The sequence below is a fragment of the Bombina bombina genome, chromosome 9 (assembly GCF_027579735.1).
Source record: "Bombina bombina isolate aBomBom1 chromosome 9, aBomBom1.pri, whole genome shotgun sequence".
Lineage (NCBI taxonomy): Eukaryota > Metazoa > Chordata > Amphibia > Anura > Bombinatoridae > Bombina > Bombina bombina.
In genome coordinates this window covers 268,617,132-268,632,894 of record NC_069507.1, presented here as the reverse complement: position 1 = coordinate 268,632,894, position 15,763 = coordinate 268,617,132, and the positions used below count along the sequence as shown (strand labels likewise).

General features: G+C 40.1%; 1 protein-coding gene across 1 annotated transcript in view; it reads left to right on the top strand.

Moving 5' to 3' along the window:
- Window positions 1–15,407, top strand: part of LOC128640311 (ovostatin) — a 60,515-nt gene extending 45,108 nt beyond the window's left edge. The window contains exons 21-36 of the mRNA XM_053692801.1: window positions 3–121; window positions 245–296; window positions 501–584; window positions 774–950; window positions 1,580–1,658; window positions 3,058–3,211; window positions 4,237–4,311; window positions 4,615–4,777; window positions 5,063–5,274; window positions 5,761–5,976; window positions 6,398–6,522; window positions 6,694–6,784; window positions 7,126–7,194; window positions 7,820–7,922; window positions 14,813–14,863; window positions 15,137–15,407. Of these exons, the coding sequence (XP_053548776.1) occupies window positions 3–121; window positions 245–296; window positions 501–584; window positions 774–950; window positions 1,580–1,658; window positions 3,058–3,211; window positions 4,237–4,311; window positions 4,615–4,777; window positions 5,063–5,274; window positions 5,761–5,976; window positions 6,398–6,522; window positions 6,694–6,784; window positions 7,126–7,194; window positions 7,820–7,922; window positions 14,813–14,862 (1,769 nt within the window). The 3' untranslated portion in view covers window position 14,863; window positions 15,137–15,407. The remainder of the gene's footprint in view (window positions 1–2; window positions 122–244; window positions 297–500; window positions 585–773; window positions 951–1,579; window positions 1,659–3,057; window positions 3,212–4,236; window positions 4,312–4,614; window positions 4,778–5,062; window positions 5,275–5,760; window positions 5,977–6,397; window positions 6,523–6,693; window positions 6,785–7,125; window positions 7,195–7,819; window positions 7,923–14,812; window positions 14,864–15,136) is intronic.
- The last annotated feature ends 356 nt before the right edge of the window (window positions 15,408–15,763 follow it).

The following is a 15,763-nucleotide window of genomic DNA, read 5'->3' as shown; positions in this document are numbered from 1 at the left end:
AGGTGATGTCACTTTAAAGCTGAGTGCTGAGACCTCTCACATTGGAGCAACATGTGATGGCCCCAGTGACTCTTCCCAGCCATCCCGCAAGGACACCGTGATACAGAAACTTCTTGTAGAGGTGACATTTTATTTCTCAATTAGAATACCCAGGGGCACTCATAATTAATATAAATGTACACACATTACAGTGTATGAGCAAGCATTAATCAAGTGTTTGTGGTTTCTCCCTTCTCTCTCTCAGCCTGAGGGGATCAAGAAAGAAGCCACTAGCAGCAACCTGATCTGTGTACAAGGTTAGTAGCTGAGGCCTGATTAGTGGCTGTGTTTAGCTGACCCTAATGTGCATGTTTAGAAAGGCAATCCGGGGTCAATCTTGTGGGGCCACAAGTTCCAATAAGTAAGGCAGTTCTTATTTTGCTTTGGGGCTATTGCTGGGGAATGATTAAGAACTGTGTTTTTACTTTATATAAAACAAAATATTTTTTATTTTTCTTCAGACTCAAACTCCCAGACGCCAATAACCTTATCTGCTCCAGAAAGTGCAGTGCCAGATTCCCAATTGGCTTTTGTCACCGTTGTGCGTAAGTGCATTTATTCCAGTATGTAAACCCTACAGAATCAAACGTGTCACCTACCCAATATCACCTCTGCCTCCCCCACATACAGCCATCACTGACCTCTTCTCAATAGGAAGTCACCCCACAACACCAGCGCTATCTGAGCACTCATCCTGTGCTTTTCTCAACCATTTCACCTTTTCCTTCTTGCAGCCGACCCTCTGGGTCTCCCATTACAGAATCTTGAGAATCTCATCCAGATGCCACACGGTTGTGCTGAGCAGAACCTTGCCCGTATAGCAACCATTGTATATGTGCTGGAATATCTCAACGCCACAGGACAGCTGACCCCTGAGATACTTGAGAAAGGAAAGCGATTCCTTGCAGAGGGTGAGCAGGACCCATTATACCCAGCTATAGGCTTCTCTATAGATCTGTATAAGTTACCAGCAAATGTCTGTCAATATTGTTCCTCACACCTGACCAGCATAATTCTTCCCTCTCTGCCTTTTTGTTTACGTTCTGCTAGATCTCACTATATACAGAATACAGCAGTTTAGCTCCATAACTTATTTTGGTTCCATGTAAAATCCACTTGTTGCACTATGTAATTCCTCAGTCTAACAACCTTGTTGCTTGCTTCATAATACCATCTATTTATTTATTTTATTTTATTTTTTTTACTGTATCTGTGAGAACAGTTATATATATATATATAATTTTTTTTTTTTTCTGGGTTTCCGGTCTTACTAGTATGTACTGTGATTTAAGATAGACCTAGGTCACTGATGGGAAACCTTTGCACTCCAGATGTTTCAGAACTGAATTTCCCATGATGCTCAACTGTACTGCAAATAGCCTAAGCCTCATGGGAAATGTAGTTATGAAACATCTGAAGGGCCATTGTTTGCCATCACTGACCTAGATCGTTACTGTTCCTTGCACAGTAGCTCACAGCTGCCCTTTTTGCTCTCTGAGCAGGAGCTGCAGTTTTTACAAATCTTTTGCTCTTATTTCAGGATATATACGGCAATTAGGATTTCGCTGGAACAACGGTTATGTCACCTTTGCTGGAATTGGTCAACAAGCAAATTCTGGGTGAGAAATGTTATCTAGGAAGCTGTCTATAGGACTGAATGAGATCTGCTCCGGGTTATGCGTTTAATGGTTATATAAGACATAGAACTGGTGAGAGCTGTTATCTAGGAAGCTTATGGGTTATGCGTTTAATGGTTATATAAGACATAGAACTGGTGAGAAATGTTATCTAGGAAGCTTATGGGTTATGTGTTTAATGGTTATATAAGACATGGAACTGGTGAGAGCTGTTATCTAGGAAGCTTATGGGTTATGCGTTTAATGGTTATATAAGACATAGAACTGGTGAGAGCTGTTATCTAGGAAGCTTATGGGTTATGCGTTTAATGGTTATATAAGACATAGAACTGGTGAGAGCTGTTATCTAGGAAGCTTATGGGTTATGCGTTTAATGGTTATATAAGACATAGAACTGGTGAGAGCTGTTATCTAGGAAGCTTATGGGTTATGCGTTTAATGGTTATATAAGACATAGAACTGGTGAGAAATGTTATCTAGGAAGCTTATGGGTTATGCATTTAATGGTTATATAAGACATAGAACTGGTGAGAGCTGTTATCTAGGAAGCTTATGGGTTATGCGTTTAATGGTTATATAAGACATAGAACTGGTGAGAACTGTTATCTAGGAAGCTTATGGGTTATGCGTTTAATGGTTATATAAGACATAGAACTGGTGAGAACTGTTATCTAGGAAGCTTACGGGTTATGCGTTTAATGGTTATATAAGACATAGAACTGGTGAGAGCTGTTATCTAGGAAGCTTATGGGTTATGCGTTTAATGGTTATATAAGACATAGAACTGGTGAGAGCTGTTATCTAGGAAGCTTATGGGTTATGCGTTTAATGGTTATATAAGACATAGAACTGGTGAGAACTGTTATCTAGGAAGCTTATGGGTTATGCGTTTAATGGTTATATAAGACATAGAACTGGTGAGAACTGTTATCTAGGAAGCTTATGGGTTATGCGTTTAATGGTTATATAAGACATAGAACTGTTCAAGCATTTGTTTGCTTTTGGCAACATGAGCCTAAATTAAAGTTCACTAAGATGCCAAATACCACTCTGATCTGTCATAAATCCTTTACTCATGAACTTCTGGGATTCATGAATAAAAATTCTTCCAGTGAAACCTTAACGTTTACTATTTGAGCATAAAGAATGCCTCATAACATTGTATGCAAGGAAATATGAGGTTCCTGTTGTGTAAAGCATAGATTTAGAAATTCAATATATTTTTTTTGATCCTATGTAAACTGGGCCAGTTCATCTTGCAGTGAATGGGCTGCACATTGTTCCTTAGACATATGTGAAGCAATTGGGGTTCTAAACAGTGGGTGATGTGATCAGGGTTTGCAGGTCTGACAAGATTCATATTGATGGTTTTTTGCTCCAGACTCACAGCAAACACCTTCAAGATCTTTGAAAGAGCCAAGAAGTTTATTTATATTGACAAGAACGTCCAAGAGCAAACTCTGCTCTATCTGTCCGAGCTCCAGACATTGGAAACCGGCTGCTTCAAGAGAAGAGGGGACCTGTTTATGCCGCAGGTAAAATGATTACAACTATATGCTACAGAGTGGTCCAGGAACTGCAAAGGAGTTGGTTACATTACAGCTGAAAACCTAGTTATTGGGGGGGGGGGACACATATTTTTTGTTGAAAAATATTACTGAAAATGTTCCCTCCTGTTGCTGATGACTTGTTTGAGCTGCAGAATATTAAGACTTTTGCTCCTTTTTAGGATTTATTTGTACAATTGAAATAGGTGTTTTTTAAATGAGCAAAACCAACTAAAATGACCGTTTCAGGTCTAACGATTGAAGGAAAATCCGACACACTTATCTTATCTCTATATACAAAAGCCAAACTCAGTATATTTAAATGGGCATGGTCTTCAGAACAATGGAGTGCAGTTCCAGCTATTTTATACAGAAAGTGGTTTCCTCATACTTTTTATACCAACTACAGTATTAAATGTAACAGGAAAGCAATTTTAGTCTTCTGTCTTTAATGCTACTGAAGTAATGTACTCCAGCCCCCCTTCTCCCCCCCCCCCCCCTTCCAACAAATGTAGTGGTCAAAAAATTAGGTTTTAACTTTCTAAAGTGACTGTTTACCTCTCTTGGCCATGGAGTCTCCTTAGCGGTACACAGCTGCTGATGCATGTGCATGCTGTTCCTAATTGTCTCACTACTGTTTCCTGCTCAAGAGCTTCAATATCTTGCATTCCTAAGTGGGACTTTAAAGTCTGCAAATGTGTGAAATGCATAGCTTAATTCACAACTAGCAAGGACAATAGTGCTCATATTACATACTCTAATGAATTTGAGCATTTTATTTTTGCAGTTAAATGTCCTTACAATAAAAGTATTGGGTTCATGTCGACTATTTCAGATTTTCTGTGCATGTCCCCTTTAGAGGGCAACTACAGTACATACATTTCTGCTTTACATTCACTGCCCACAATGCATATCTTGACAGATTCTTAATTCAGACTTTTCTGCATCTAATTAAGAAAAAAGTAAAGGATAACTAACATATTGCCACTTTTTTAAAACTTTTTGTTTCACAGGGAGACAAGGAAGATGACCTGATCTATACAATACTGCTCACTATTGCTCTGCTGGAGTCTGACTACAGCTCTGGGGTAAGTGAGATCAAGCTGCAGTAGTTATTGGGGGGGTGTATTTTTTTTTTTTTTTTTTTTTTTTTCTTCCTGGCCTCAAGAGTGGTGAATCAGACAGATGCAGATATATCTGATAATGAGGCTAGTAAATAATTGCTGACTGTTTAAGGGTAAGGCTGTGGTCATTCAGGAGACGGCTCCAACTGTTGGAGACAGAGGACGCTGCCTCACCACCTGAAATGAAAGCTGCAAATGCCATTTACATATCCATATGTTGCCTGGCTGACTCTTTGACAGCATTCCCGGTCTATTTTCTTGTTGCAGAAGACCATGTTGGAAGGTGCCCTGGCATGTGTGGTGGAAGCCTCAAAGTCCGAACAGAGCACCTATATCCAGACCATGATGCTTTACGTCTTCACATTGGCTGAGAAGTCAAATGAGAGGGACAACCTGCTGAACATACTGAAACAAAAGGCTGTCACTCAAGGTAACCTGACCTCACCTGACCCTTTGAACAGCAAGTTCTAAAAGTCCAGAAAGCCTAAATACAAAAAGCTTCCCAGAACTAAGCTTTGCATGAATACAGAGTACAGGAAGACAATTTTATTAATTCCATAGTTACAAACATGGCTCAATACTGTCACGTTTTAACAAAATGTAAAAAAAGTTATAAACTGCCACATACACCAACCAAGAAGGAAGCAATATAGGATTTTAAAAACAAATGCACTACTCTAGTTTGGTGTTATGTTTACATTATTTTCCTCTGCAGCGGGCGCTGTGCACTGGGAGAGGCCAGACAGACAAGCTTCTCCTTACTTCTCCTCCTGGTTCACACCACTGGAAGTGGAAATGTCTTCATATGTCCTGCTCAGCGTCGCCAAGGGACCCAATGTCCTTGAAGCTGATCTGACCTATATGGCTACAGTAGCATTGTGGCTTGTCCGGCAACAGAATTCATATGGAGGGTTCCGGACCACACAGGTAATTAAGGAGCAGATAAAGCCCAAATGCTTCTGTGTTCAGATCTAGATGATGGTTCCCCCTGTAAATTGGATCATTCCTACAGGCACTGAGGCCATTTGTATGTGACGGTAATACAATATGCCTATCTCTCAATGCATCAGAACAGACAAACTTATAGTAGGAAATGGAGCTCAGTTGTAAATTCCTACTGCTGATAAAAAGGAAAATAGTCTCCTGTAAATATCCTTAAGATTGGGAGTTTTTCTTTTATAACTGGGCCTGACTAACGTGAATGAACTGGGGTAGCTTAGCGATATGTTCCGGGTTTACTCTATCGGTGTCATGTAAGGCGTATGATAGAGACTCTGGCTAGAACCATCATCACTTTATTGTACAATATGTTAGTGCAGCTGAGACTCAGGACAGGATGTGTCTATCAGATCATGCTTTGTACAACATCAAACCAGATGGGGTCATTAAACTATTAACCCCTTTCCCTTTCAGGACACAACAGTGGCGCTACAGGCTCTCTCTGCTTACGCTGCACTCATATTTACCCCCAATGCTCAGCACAATGTGATTGTGAAACAAGGAAATGGTCAGCTTTACCAGCTATCTCTGAATCAGGACAACAGGCTGCTGGTCCAAAGACAGCCCTTACCTACCGTCCCTGGGGAGTATAGTGTTGATGTCAGTGGGAACGGATGCTGCTTGGTGCAGGTAATCATGTCACATTCAGCGCTGAATCACCTGCTGCAGGGTTATTTTACTGATGGGGATTCTAGGGTCTCTACTAGATCCTACAGAATGTAACAGAACTTTACAAACTAGATCCTACAGAATGTAACAATTTTGCAAACTAGATCCTACAGAATGTAACAGAACTTTACAAACTAGATCCTACAGCATGTAGCAGAATTTTACAAACTAGATCCTACAGCATGTAGCAGAATTTTACAAACTAGATCCTACAGCATGTAGCAGAACTTTACAAACTAGATCCTACAGCATGTAGCAGAATTTTACAAACTAGATCCTACAGCATGTAGCAGAATTTTACAAACTAGATCCTACAGCATGCGCTCTATTGGTTACTGTGTTTGTACTTTGGTACCAGCTCCTCTTCCTCCTCTCTCTGCAGAGCACTTTGAGATACTACCTCCCTGTGTCCCAACAAAACGCTGCCTTCTCCTTATCTGTAAACTCATCCGCTGAGAGTTGTGTAAACGGTGTGGCGTATACTTTTACTATTGGCATCTCCGTCAGGTATGAAGTAAATGTATCTCTAGTATACAGTGTGCTCATCTGTGGTTTTTGTCTTCGATCTCTAAAAGTGAATTAAATTGCCACAATTTTCTGTTACATGTAAAGCTGCTTTCTGCCATTTATACTTAAGTTATTTTCCTGACTTGTACATTTTCACCCCTCCATTTCCAGCTATCAAGGAAGTAGAGAACAATCAAACATGGCGATTATTGACCTTAAAATGCAGTCTGGATACACCCCAGACTACTCCTCTCTCAGAGAAGTAAGTGCTACTTGCTGCATGTCTCTGTAGAAAGAGGCATTGGGCAAAGGTGCATCAGTATGTCTCTCTCTATACACCTTCTGTGATATCCATTATATGTATCCCAACAGCTATAGACTTTCCCTAGGTCATTACCATGATAGGCTCACTAACCAAATCTCCAGTGACACAAAATGTAACAATGTATGAAGATGACACCTTAAACGGAGTCCGTTCTTCAGAGCCAAATTAATCTCTGTAATTGTAAGAAAAGTAGATCAGACTTGACACAATTAGCTCAGTGCTGCAGGGTCTAACACAGAGCTGAGAATATATAATTTCTTTTTGTTTTCTATTCACAGCTGGTGAATTCCAAAGTGGTCTCCAAAACTGAATCTCAGAATGGTCATGTGATCCTGTACCTGAACTCTGTGAGTGAGACGTGTACAAACTCTTCTCTGTAGTCTTAAACCTGTAAAGCTGCTGCACCTCCCTGTGTGTTTCTCTCTTCCCCCCCCCCCCCCCCCCCCACAAACATTTGTATTTTTGGGAAGTACTTTGCTAGTTTGGTGCAACGCTCTCATGTTGACCTCGTAATAGTCTGTTTCAGACAGAACAGGTTGATCTTACTGCACACAGACGTTTGCAGTTCTCTGGTCATGCCTTGATTTTATAGTTTCATGATAAAGCCATTTGGTTTGTTTAGAGATGAAAATCTTCAGGCAGATTATATTTTATTACTTTAATGACCAGTAAGGACAGTGTGTTTCCCATACAAACCCCAGATGAATGCCTAGCTCTTTGTAGCCCTGGGGTCTGCTCATTGATGCTGAATAAAGACTGATCCAAATATCTAAAGCTTTTTGGCCTCTTTAGGTTTTACTGTGAATAAACAAGTGGGGTATTACACCTGTGTGCTATTCTGCTATTACCCCCTTAGTCCCATGCACTACTTTCTCTAGTCTGTGAAGGTTAAGAGAAAGTAGTTCACTGAAGAACAGGAAACCAACTCATTGGATCACTCTAACGTCTTTTTCCTTTTAACAACTCTCTCAGGTTTCTAAGCAGCCGATCTCCATGTCCTTGAAGGTCGAGATGGGTAATCGTGTCCTCAATGTGCAAGAAGCTACAGTCTTGGTGTATGATTACTATGAGCCAGGTAAAAATAATAAAATCCATCATACCTTATGTAATTGCCAATAAGCTAGATATAAAGTACCATATGCAACCTCACACCTATATCCTCCTGCATGTTGCACAACCATAAGGTTGTGTAGTTCTGCACTAAACCTATTTCTTTCCTAAAATATGGTGAGTCCACGGAATCATCAATTACTGTTGGCAATATTACCCCTGGCCAGCAGGAGGAGGCAAAGAGCACCACAGACAAACAGTTAATTATCACTTCCCTTTCCGCAACCCCTAGTCATTCTCTTTGCCTTCAGTGCAAGGAGGAGGTGAAGTTTTGGTGTCTGAAGATTTTTCTCTTAAATCAAGATTTTGTTATTTTGAAAGCCAGAGTAGGTTTGCTCTGATCTTTCCTTTCAAATTGGAGTCTAGCCATACTCCTTGTTAGTCTCTTCAGTAGGGCAGTGGTGGCTTTCGAGCAGGTTAGAAACTTGTGGGGTGGGCCTCACTGCGTTTTCCCAACGTGTTGCTGCCCTAGTATAGAAAGTCAGAGTAGGCTTACTCTGTTCTTACACAGGTCTCTGTGAGGAGTGGTATCCTCTCATGCCGAGTGGTCTGTCCTCCTGCCGGACAGCTGGATATGCAGGTAAGTGCCTTTTTGTCTTCTGGGAGGAGCCTGGCACTGAAGGGGTTAAAGACCCTCTGTACTAAATGTGGGACCCTGCATCCTTGGGTAAGGATGTTTAATGGCAGGGGCAGGCACTACAAGGTTATGTGACATGGAGACTTAAAGGGACACTCAATCAAAATTAAACTTTCATTAATCAGAGCATGCAATTTTAAACATTCCAATTTACTTCCATTAACTAAATATGCACAGTCTTTTTATATTTAAACTTTTTGAGTCACCAGCTCCTACTGAGCATGTGCAAGAATAAGTGTGTATGCATTTGTAATTGGCTGATGGCTGTCACATGGTACAGGGGGAGTGGAAAAAGACATAACTTGTAAAATTGTCAGAAAAAATTGAGTAGTCATTTGAAGTTTAGACTAAGTGCTATTGCATTGTCTTATCTTGCATTTGTTGATTATGCAAATCTACTGTGTTGACTGGTCCTTTAAGGTTGAACCTCTTCACGGCAAGGGAGGGGTTAACCTTTTATGTGGGCTCAAACATTTAGTTTTTTTTTAAAATTCATTTCAACATGTTTATAGTAAAATCTTACTTTATTTTGTTAGTTTTAGCTGCACTTACTCCAATGCCATTTAATGCATTCGTGCAGTATGGCAGCTTTTCAGTGTTCCTGCACGGAGTCTGTTAAGAGGATGCACTTTTTTTTTTTTTTTTTAGATGTTTCTTGTATGGGTTGTTTACTTTTAATTTGGTATGTAACGGGAGCTGGTTTGCCCTAATTCATCCTGCAACCATTGCTGCTTCATTTCCTTGCCCAGTGTGTGTCTGTCCCGCCTCCTTCACAGCGGAGCGGCGCCATTTTGGGCGTTCCATGTTTTTATGTATTTAACTCCGCTTTGCTCTCTGGTATGAGAACGGAGCAGCGTTCGGGTGATGTCTCTCTATTTCTATGAAAATGTGGTTTTGTACTTTGTTACAGAGAACATTGTTTAATTATATGGCACATTAACACTGAAACCTATGTTAAAACGTTTCATCACTTAAATTTATAAGAATGTTAGATACCACTTTGTTTCGTGTTAACATTCATTTGGCCTGGTTCTGGAACAGGGCGATTACCTTTTAGACTCTTGAGGACAAAACATTTAAGTCCTTTATTTTAGAATAAATACTTTAAGAGCCTGTTCCTCGGACATCATTTTAGACAATTTATTTGTTCTGTCATTCTGTGCTGTTTATATAAACAATGCTATTTAATGTACACATTGCTTGTTGCACTTTGAGCCTCATGTCTCCCAGGATGATGCTGTTCAGGCAATGCCGCAGTTTTCTCCTTGAATGTCCCAAGCCGCTATGGCGTCACATGCAGTGCACTGTGGTTCTTAATCTCCTGGAGGAGTTTAATTGCCTGCAGAAATTTATGCTCGGCTATCTTCAGAGGTATCTGTGGCATTATCTGCTTTATCTTTTCTAAAGGGGAAATCGCAAGAGGAAAATTAGAGACTTTAATAGTGAGGTTTCTGGTCTGCCTGCTGATACTTGGGTTCCCTTCCTCATAGGTTTGATGAGGAGGATACGTCGGTAGCCTCTGAGGGTAAAATCTCAGATTCAGACAGTATAATTCCTTCATCTGATGCTGTAGTATTCTTCAGATTTAATCTTGAACACCTTTTGTGTATGGTTAAAGGAGGTTTTGGCTAATTTGGAGTGGCTCCGATACGTATGTTGTCAACCCTAGAGAATCTAGTGAACTTTGTAAATACTTGGATTCTCTGTGGAGGTTTTTCCTGTTCCTGACAGTGTTAGGAGATTTTTAACAGGATTGGGGGAAGTCAGATTCCCTTTTTCCCAGTCTCCTTTGCTTGGAAAGATGTTTCCTGTTGCTATCTCCATTAAATATCATGGTGCACAGTGCCTAAAGTAGTAGGGCTTTTCCACTCTGCCTAAGAACGACGATTCCTAGTGAGGATAGCTGTTCTTTTCAGGATCTACGGACTAAGCTGACTGCTTATAGGGAAGTTGTTTTTTTTTTGTTTTTTTTTCCCCCACTGTCAAGTGCGGCATCTTATTTGTGCGATGCTTTGTTTGATCCAATTTAGTACGGACTCCTATGGAGGTGATCCTGAACAGAATCAGGGCTCTTAAGCCAATTCTTTTATTTCTAATGCTACTATACAAGTTTTTAAGCTGGGAGCAAAGATCTCGGGATTCGCTGTGCTAGCCCGTGGGACGTGGTGGCTATATTCTTGGTCAGTGGAATTTTCCTCTGAGCCCAAGCTTCTGACACTTCCTTACAAGGGTAAGACCTTGTTCGGTCCTGATTTGTCAGGAATATTTCTGATATTTCAGGTTAAAGGGACACTGAACCCAAATTTTGTTTTTTCTTTTGTGATTCAGAGCATGCAACTAATACTATTTTTTTTTTTTTCTCTTGGTTTTCTTTATCTTTATTTGAAAAAGAAGGCATCTAGATTTTTTTGGGGGGGGTTCAGCACTCTGGACAGCCTTTTTTTTTTTTTTTTTTTTTTATTTAATTTTTTTTTTTTTTTTATTGGTGGATGAATTTATTCACCAATCAGCAAGAACAACCCAGGTTCACCAAAAATGGGCCGGCATCTAAACTTGTATTCTTGCATTTCAAATAAAGATACCAAGAGAATGAAGAAAATTTAATAGGAGTAAATTAGAAAGTTGCTTAAAATTGCATGCTTGGTCTGAATCACGAAAGAAAAGTTTTGGGTTCTGTGTCTTTTTTTTTTTTTTTTTTTTTTTTTTTTAAGGGTCTTTTCTTCCTCAAGACGAGAAGAATAGACCAAATGGAGTTTGCCCCCAATTCGGGATTGGTCCAGGTGGGGGCGGAATCTGTCTTCAAGCATGGATACGAGATGTCTGACTGCAGACATAGTATCTCAGGTTGTCTCCATAGAATTCATACCTTCCTCCCAGAGGCAGGTTCCTCCTCAATTTTATCTGCAGGCCAGATAAGTGAGGCTTTTTTTTTTTTTTTTTTTTTTAATGTGAGTTTGGGACCTCTTCCCTGTGAGGGATAGTTACAGTTCCTATAAGGTAACGGGGTCTAGAATTCTTTTCATTCGTGGTTCCCGAAAAAGGACTTTGCTAAGCTAACCACTAGATAAACCAGCGGCTTCAAAGCTTCTCAGCCTGGCGGTTGAGTTTGAATCCCTCTGGATGCTGTGAGTTATTCTTGCATGGCCTTAACTGACGTTTTATCCTATGATAGATCTAAGTGTCACAACAAGTTTTCAGGGTGCTGTCCTTCAAAATGGAAACCAGTTGTTCCATTCTTCCTTTGGTCCAAGAGGGACAGTTAATAGACCTGGAGGAAGTGAATGACAGAAAGGCAAAACTCAGGAACTTGAACAAACACTTTCAGTGTGTGGCTCTTCACTTTGGCCTTACCATAGCTCTCAGAGGGGGCTATATTGCCAGTGATCGGGTTTCAGGTTCAGGCACCATCTATTCAACAAGCCAACTCTCATACAGAGATATTATTATTGTTTTGTGTTTTTTTTTTTCTTCATTCCACGGATGGAAGTGAATCTAAAGTGAGTTCCCTTGTTCCAGCTACAGGGTTGGTTTTCTTATGGACCATATTCGTTTTCGCTATCTCTGAAAATTATTTTTGACAGAGGTCAAACTAGAGGATTCTTTCCTCCTTTTTTTGCTCTCTACTGTTTAGCCCTTCAGTGGCTCAATGTATGGAGGTAATTGGTATGATAGTTGCTTCATTGGACATCATTCCTTTGCTCAATTCCTTCTGAGAGTCTACTGTTACGCAGTTCAGATAGTGGAGCGGAGGCCTTGTGGCTCTGTCTCGGAGGATGGATCTTGATCTGTCGACATGAGATTCTTCCCTGTGGATCAGAGAGTGAAATGAGTGTAGAACGCTCACTTAACTTGCGAGAGGTAGTGGGATCATTGCCACATTCTCCAGAATCTTTTGGTTTTCTCAGGAACATCTGTCTCGGGTGTCACATGCTTCCGGAAACCTTCCTAAGTAATAGTGTCCACGGTCGCTAGCCTGTTGGGTTGGTGACTATGGACTTGGGAGGAGTCTGAAACCATGCCATCAGAGCATTGAAGATCACTCTCAAATCCAAATGGTTAGGGGGAGAGCAGTCGCCTTATCTGGCTTTTCAGGTTTTAGTTGAACAATTTCATCTCTTCTTGAGAAGTCAGATTTTTCCGGAGGTGGTCTCCAGGTTAACCCTGCTGGATTTGGAGATGGCAGTACGCCAAGATCTCAAGTTATGTTAAAGGTCAAGAGATCAGCAGGCTGCTCTGTTAAATACAATGGCGTTTTCTTGGGATTTCAGTCTGATATCCCTGTTCCTCAGTTTACTCTTTGTCCATGAGTCATTGTTCGTATCAAATGGGATTGAGCATTGGTATTTTGATAGTTCTGTATTTTTGCAGAATCTGGTATACAGACCTAGCAGAGATGTATTTCTTCCATCTTGGTGGTTGTTCCAGTGAAAGGACCTTCTAATTCAGGGTCCATTCTTTCATCCAACTTTGATTTTCTCTGAGGCTTTCTGCTTGGAGATTGAATGCTTAGTTAAGTCTAAATATTTTTTATGAATCAATCATTGAGCCTATCATTCAGGCTCATAAGCCTGCTACTGGTAACTTTTTTTTTTTTTTTTTTTTTTTTACCATAAGGTATGGCGAATTCCCTGATTGTTGTGAATCCCAGGACTACTCTTGGAAGTAGGGTCAGGATTTCTAGGGGTTTTGCACTTTTTTCCTGGAAGGTCTGGAGGACGGCCAGTCAGTTTTCTGAAGGGTCAGATTTCTGCGTTATCCTTTTACACAAGTGTCTGGCGGATGTGCCAGATGTGTAATCATTTTGTCAGACCCTGGTAAGTATCAGGCCTGTGTTTAAGTCTGTTGCTCCTCTTGGAGCTTTTAACCTTGGATTTTAAGGTTTTGCTGCAGGCTCAGTTTGAGCCATAGCATTCCAAAGATTTTTAAATTTTTATCTTGGAATTTTTCTTTTTTTTTTTTTTTTTGTATATCTTCTGCTTGGAGAGGTTAGGTACTCTCGGGCATTGCAGTATGATTCGCTTTCTTATTTCAGGATAAGGCGGTTATCTATCCTAAGTGGAACTATTGTTGGGGAATTTTATTGTTCCCTCTGTCCTCATTCTTATCTCTTGAGTAACGTGTGTGTGTGTGTGTGATGAATTTGGACGAGGGCTGTCTCTTCTTCTTGGGCTTTCACAGATGAGGCTTCTGTTGATCGGTTTTGCAAGGCTACAACAGTCTTCTTTGCATACTTTTTCCAACTTTTATCAATTTGAATTTTTTATGCCTCAAACAAGGTTTCTTTTGGAGGAAAAGTTCTTCAAGCGATGGAGCCTTCTGTTTAGGTTACCTGTTTTGTCCCTCCCTAATCGGTATCCTCTAGCTTGGGTATTGGTTCCCAACAGTAATTCCATGGACTCGCCATATCTTAGGAAAGAAAACAAAATTTATGCTTACCTGATAAATTTATTTCCGGATACGGGGAGTCCACGGGCCACACTTTATTTTAAGACCGTTATTTTTAACCTTAACCTCAGGCACCTCTACACCTTTTGCATTCCTTTTTTTTTTTTTTTTTTCCCCTCCATTACCTTCGGTCGAATGACTGGGAGTTGTGGGAAGGGAAGTGTGGTGCTCTTTGCCTCCTCCTGCTGGCCAGGAGTGATATTCTCAACAGTAATTGATGATTCCGTGGACTCACTGTATCCGGAAATAAATAAATGTATCAGGTAAGCAAATTGATATCCTCCTGCATCGTGCTCAACCGTTAGATTGTGTAGTTCTACAGAAAGTGTTTGATTCCTCAGTTAGCACAGTAAGGTTATTTACATAGACCTGTTCATGTGACGGTGCCTTAAAGGGTCATGAAACTCAGTTCTTGGAAACCTTTTAAAATGTTTATTCTGTCTGACTCAAATTTGCTTCATTCTTTTCTTTGTTGAAGAGATACCTAGATAGTTATATCATGCACATGGCAGCACTATTTCCTGTCATCTATATAAAACCGCTGACATAGTGCTGCAGACACGTGCTCACTCCTGAGCTTATATCCCTGTAAAATTTGTTCATGGAAGTACATTGGAAAGTTGTTTAAAATAAAAATAAATAAATATATGTTCTATCTTAATCAAGAGACAAATTTGGGGTTTTATGCCTCTAACCTATATTGTCTGACACAGCTGAGATGCTATAGGATGGGCACATTCTCTGCTTCTTATTTGTATTTATTTTCTATTCAGATGAAAACGGTGCAGCCAAATACAGACATCCCTGTGTAGCTCAGGACTAAGGTAAGTACAACTTGACCATAAGGCATAGTCTGTAGCTTTCTTCATTGTCTAATTGTTCTGGATCTACCTTAATCTTTCATACTCTGGGGGGGAAAAAGAAAAAATGTTTTGCCTGTTTCTGTAATTTACCACTAAAACTAATCCAAAAGTTCTCCACAAACTAATCATTAGGAATCGTCTATTTAGCATATCCCATCAGTTCATTGTGTAAAGTGAATGTCATAGGTGATAATGACAAATGTAAATTAAAGAATATTTATTTTCCCCCCATAGGAATTGTCGTCCGGGATACTAAAGTATGCTGCTAACAGAACACTGACTCACTGGTCTACAGGAGACAATAATGGAACTGCACTGAAGCCTCTGATATGGAACACTTGAACATGATCTGCACAATGCTACATCTGTTCACTTTATGTGCCGAGTCCATATGATCCCTTCCTGCCTGTGCTCCGTATATTCATTTGCCGTGTCTGCGCAATTTGTCTCCATTTACCATCTGTCAGTCTGATCCAAAGGAAAATAAACTTTTTTTTTAACAAAACTGCATCTTATCTTTTGTACAAAACCCAGCATGTAAATATATAATCTATAAATTACACGCGCATCTCCAGAGACAGCAGCAATACTTCTTTACATAACTGAGTCAGACCCCCCCCACAATAGAAAGCATCCTATAAATTTATATAAAAGCTGGTTTCTGCTTACACTGGATTTACGTGTCACCAACTGGAAGATATTGGCAGAATTCCTCCCCACCCCTGAAGTGGTTTTACCAACTGGAAAAGATTACGTAAATAAAATTGAATATTTGAAAACCATTACAATGATTAACACCTGTTTTTATGATGCATTTTGTAATAGGGTTACCCCATGTGCTCACTTTTGTTCCTATTGGTT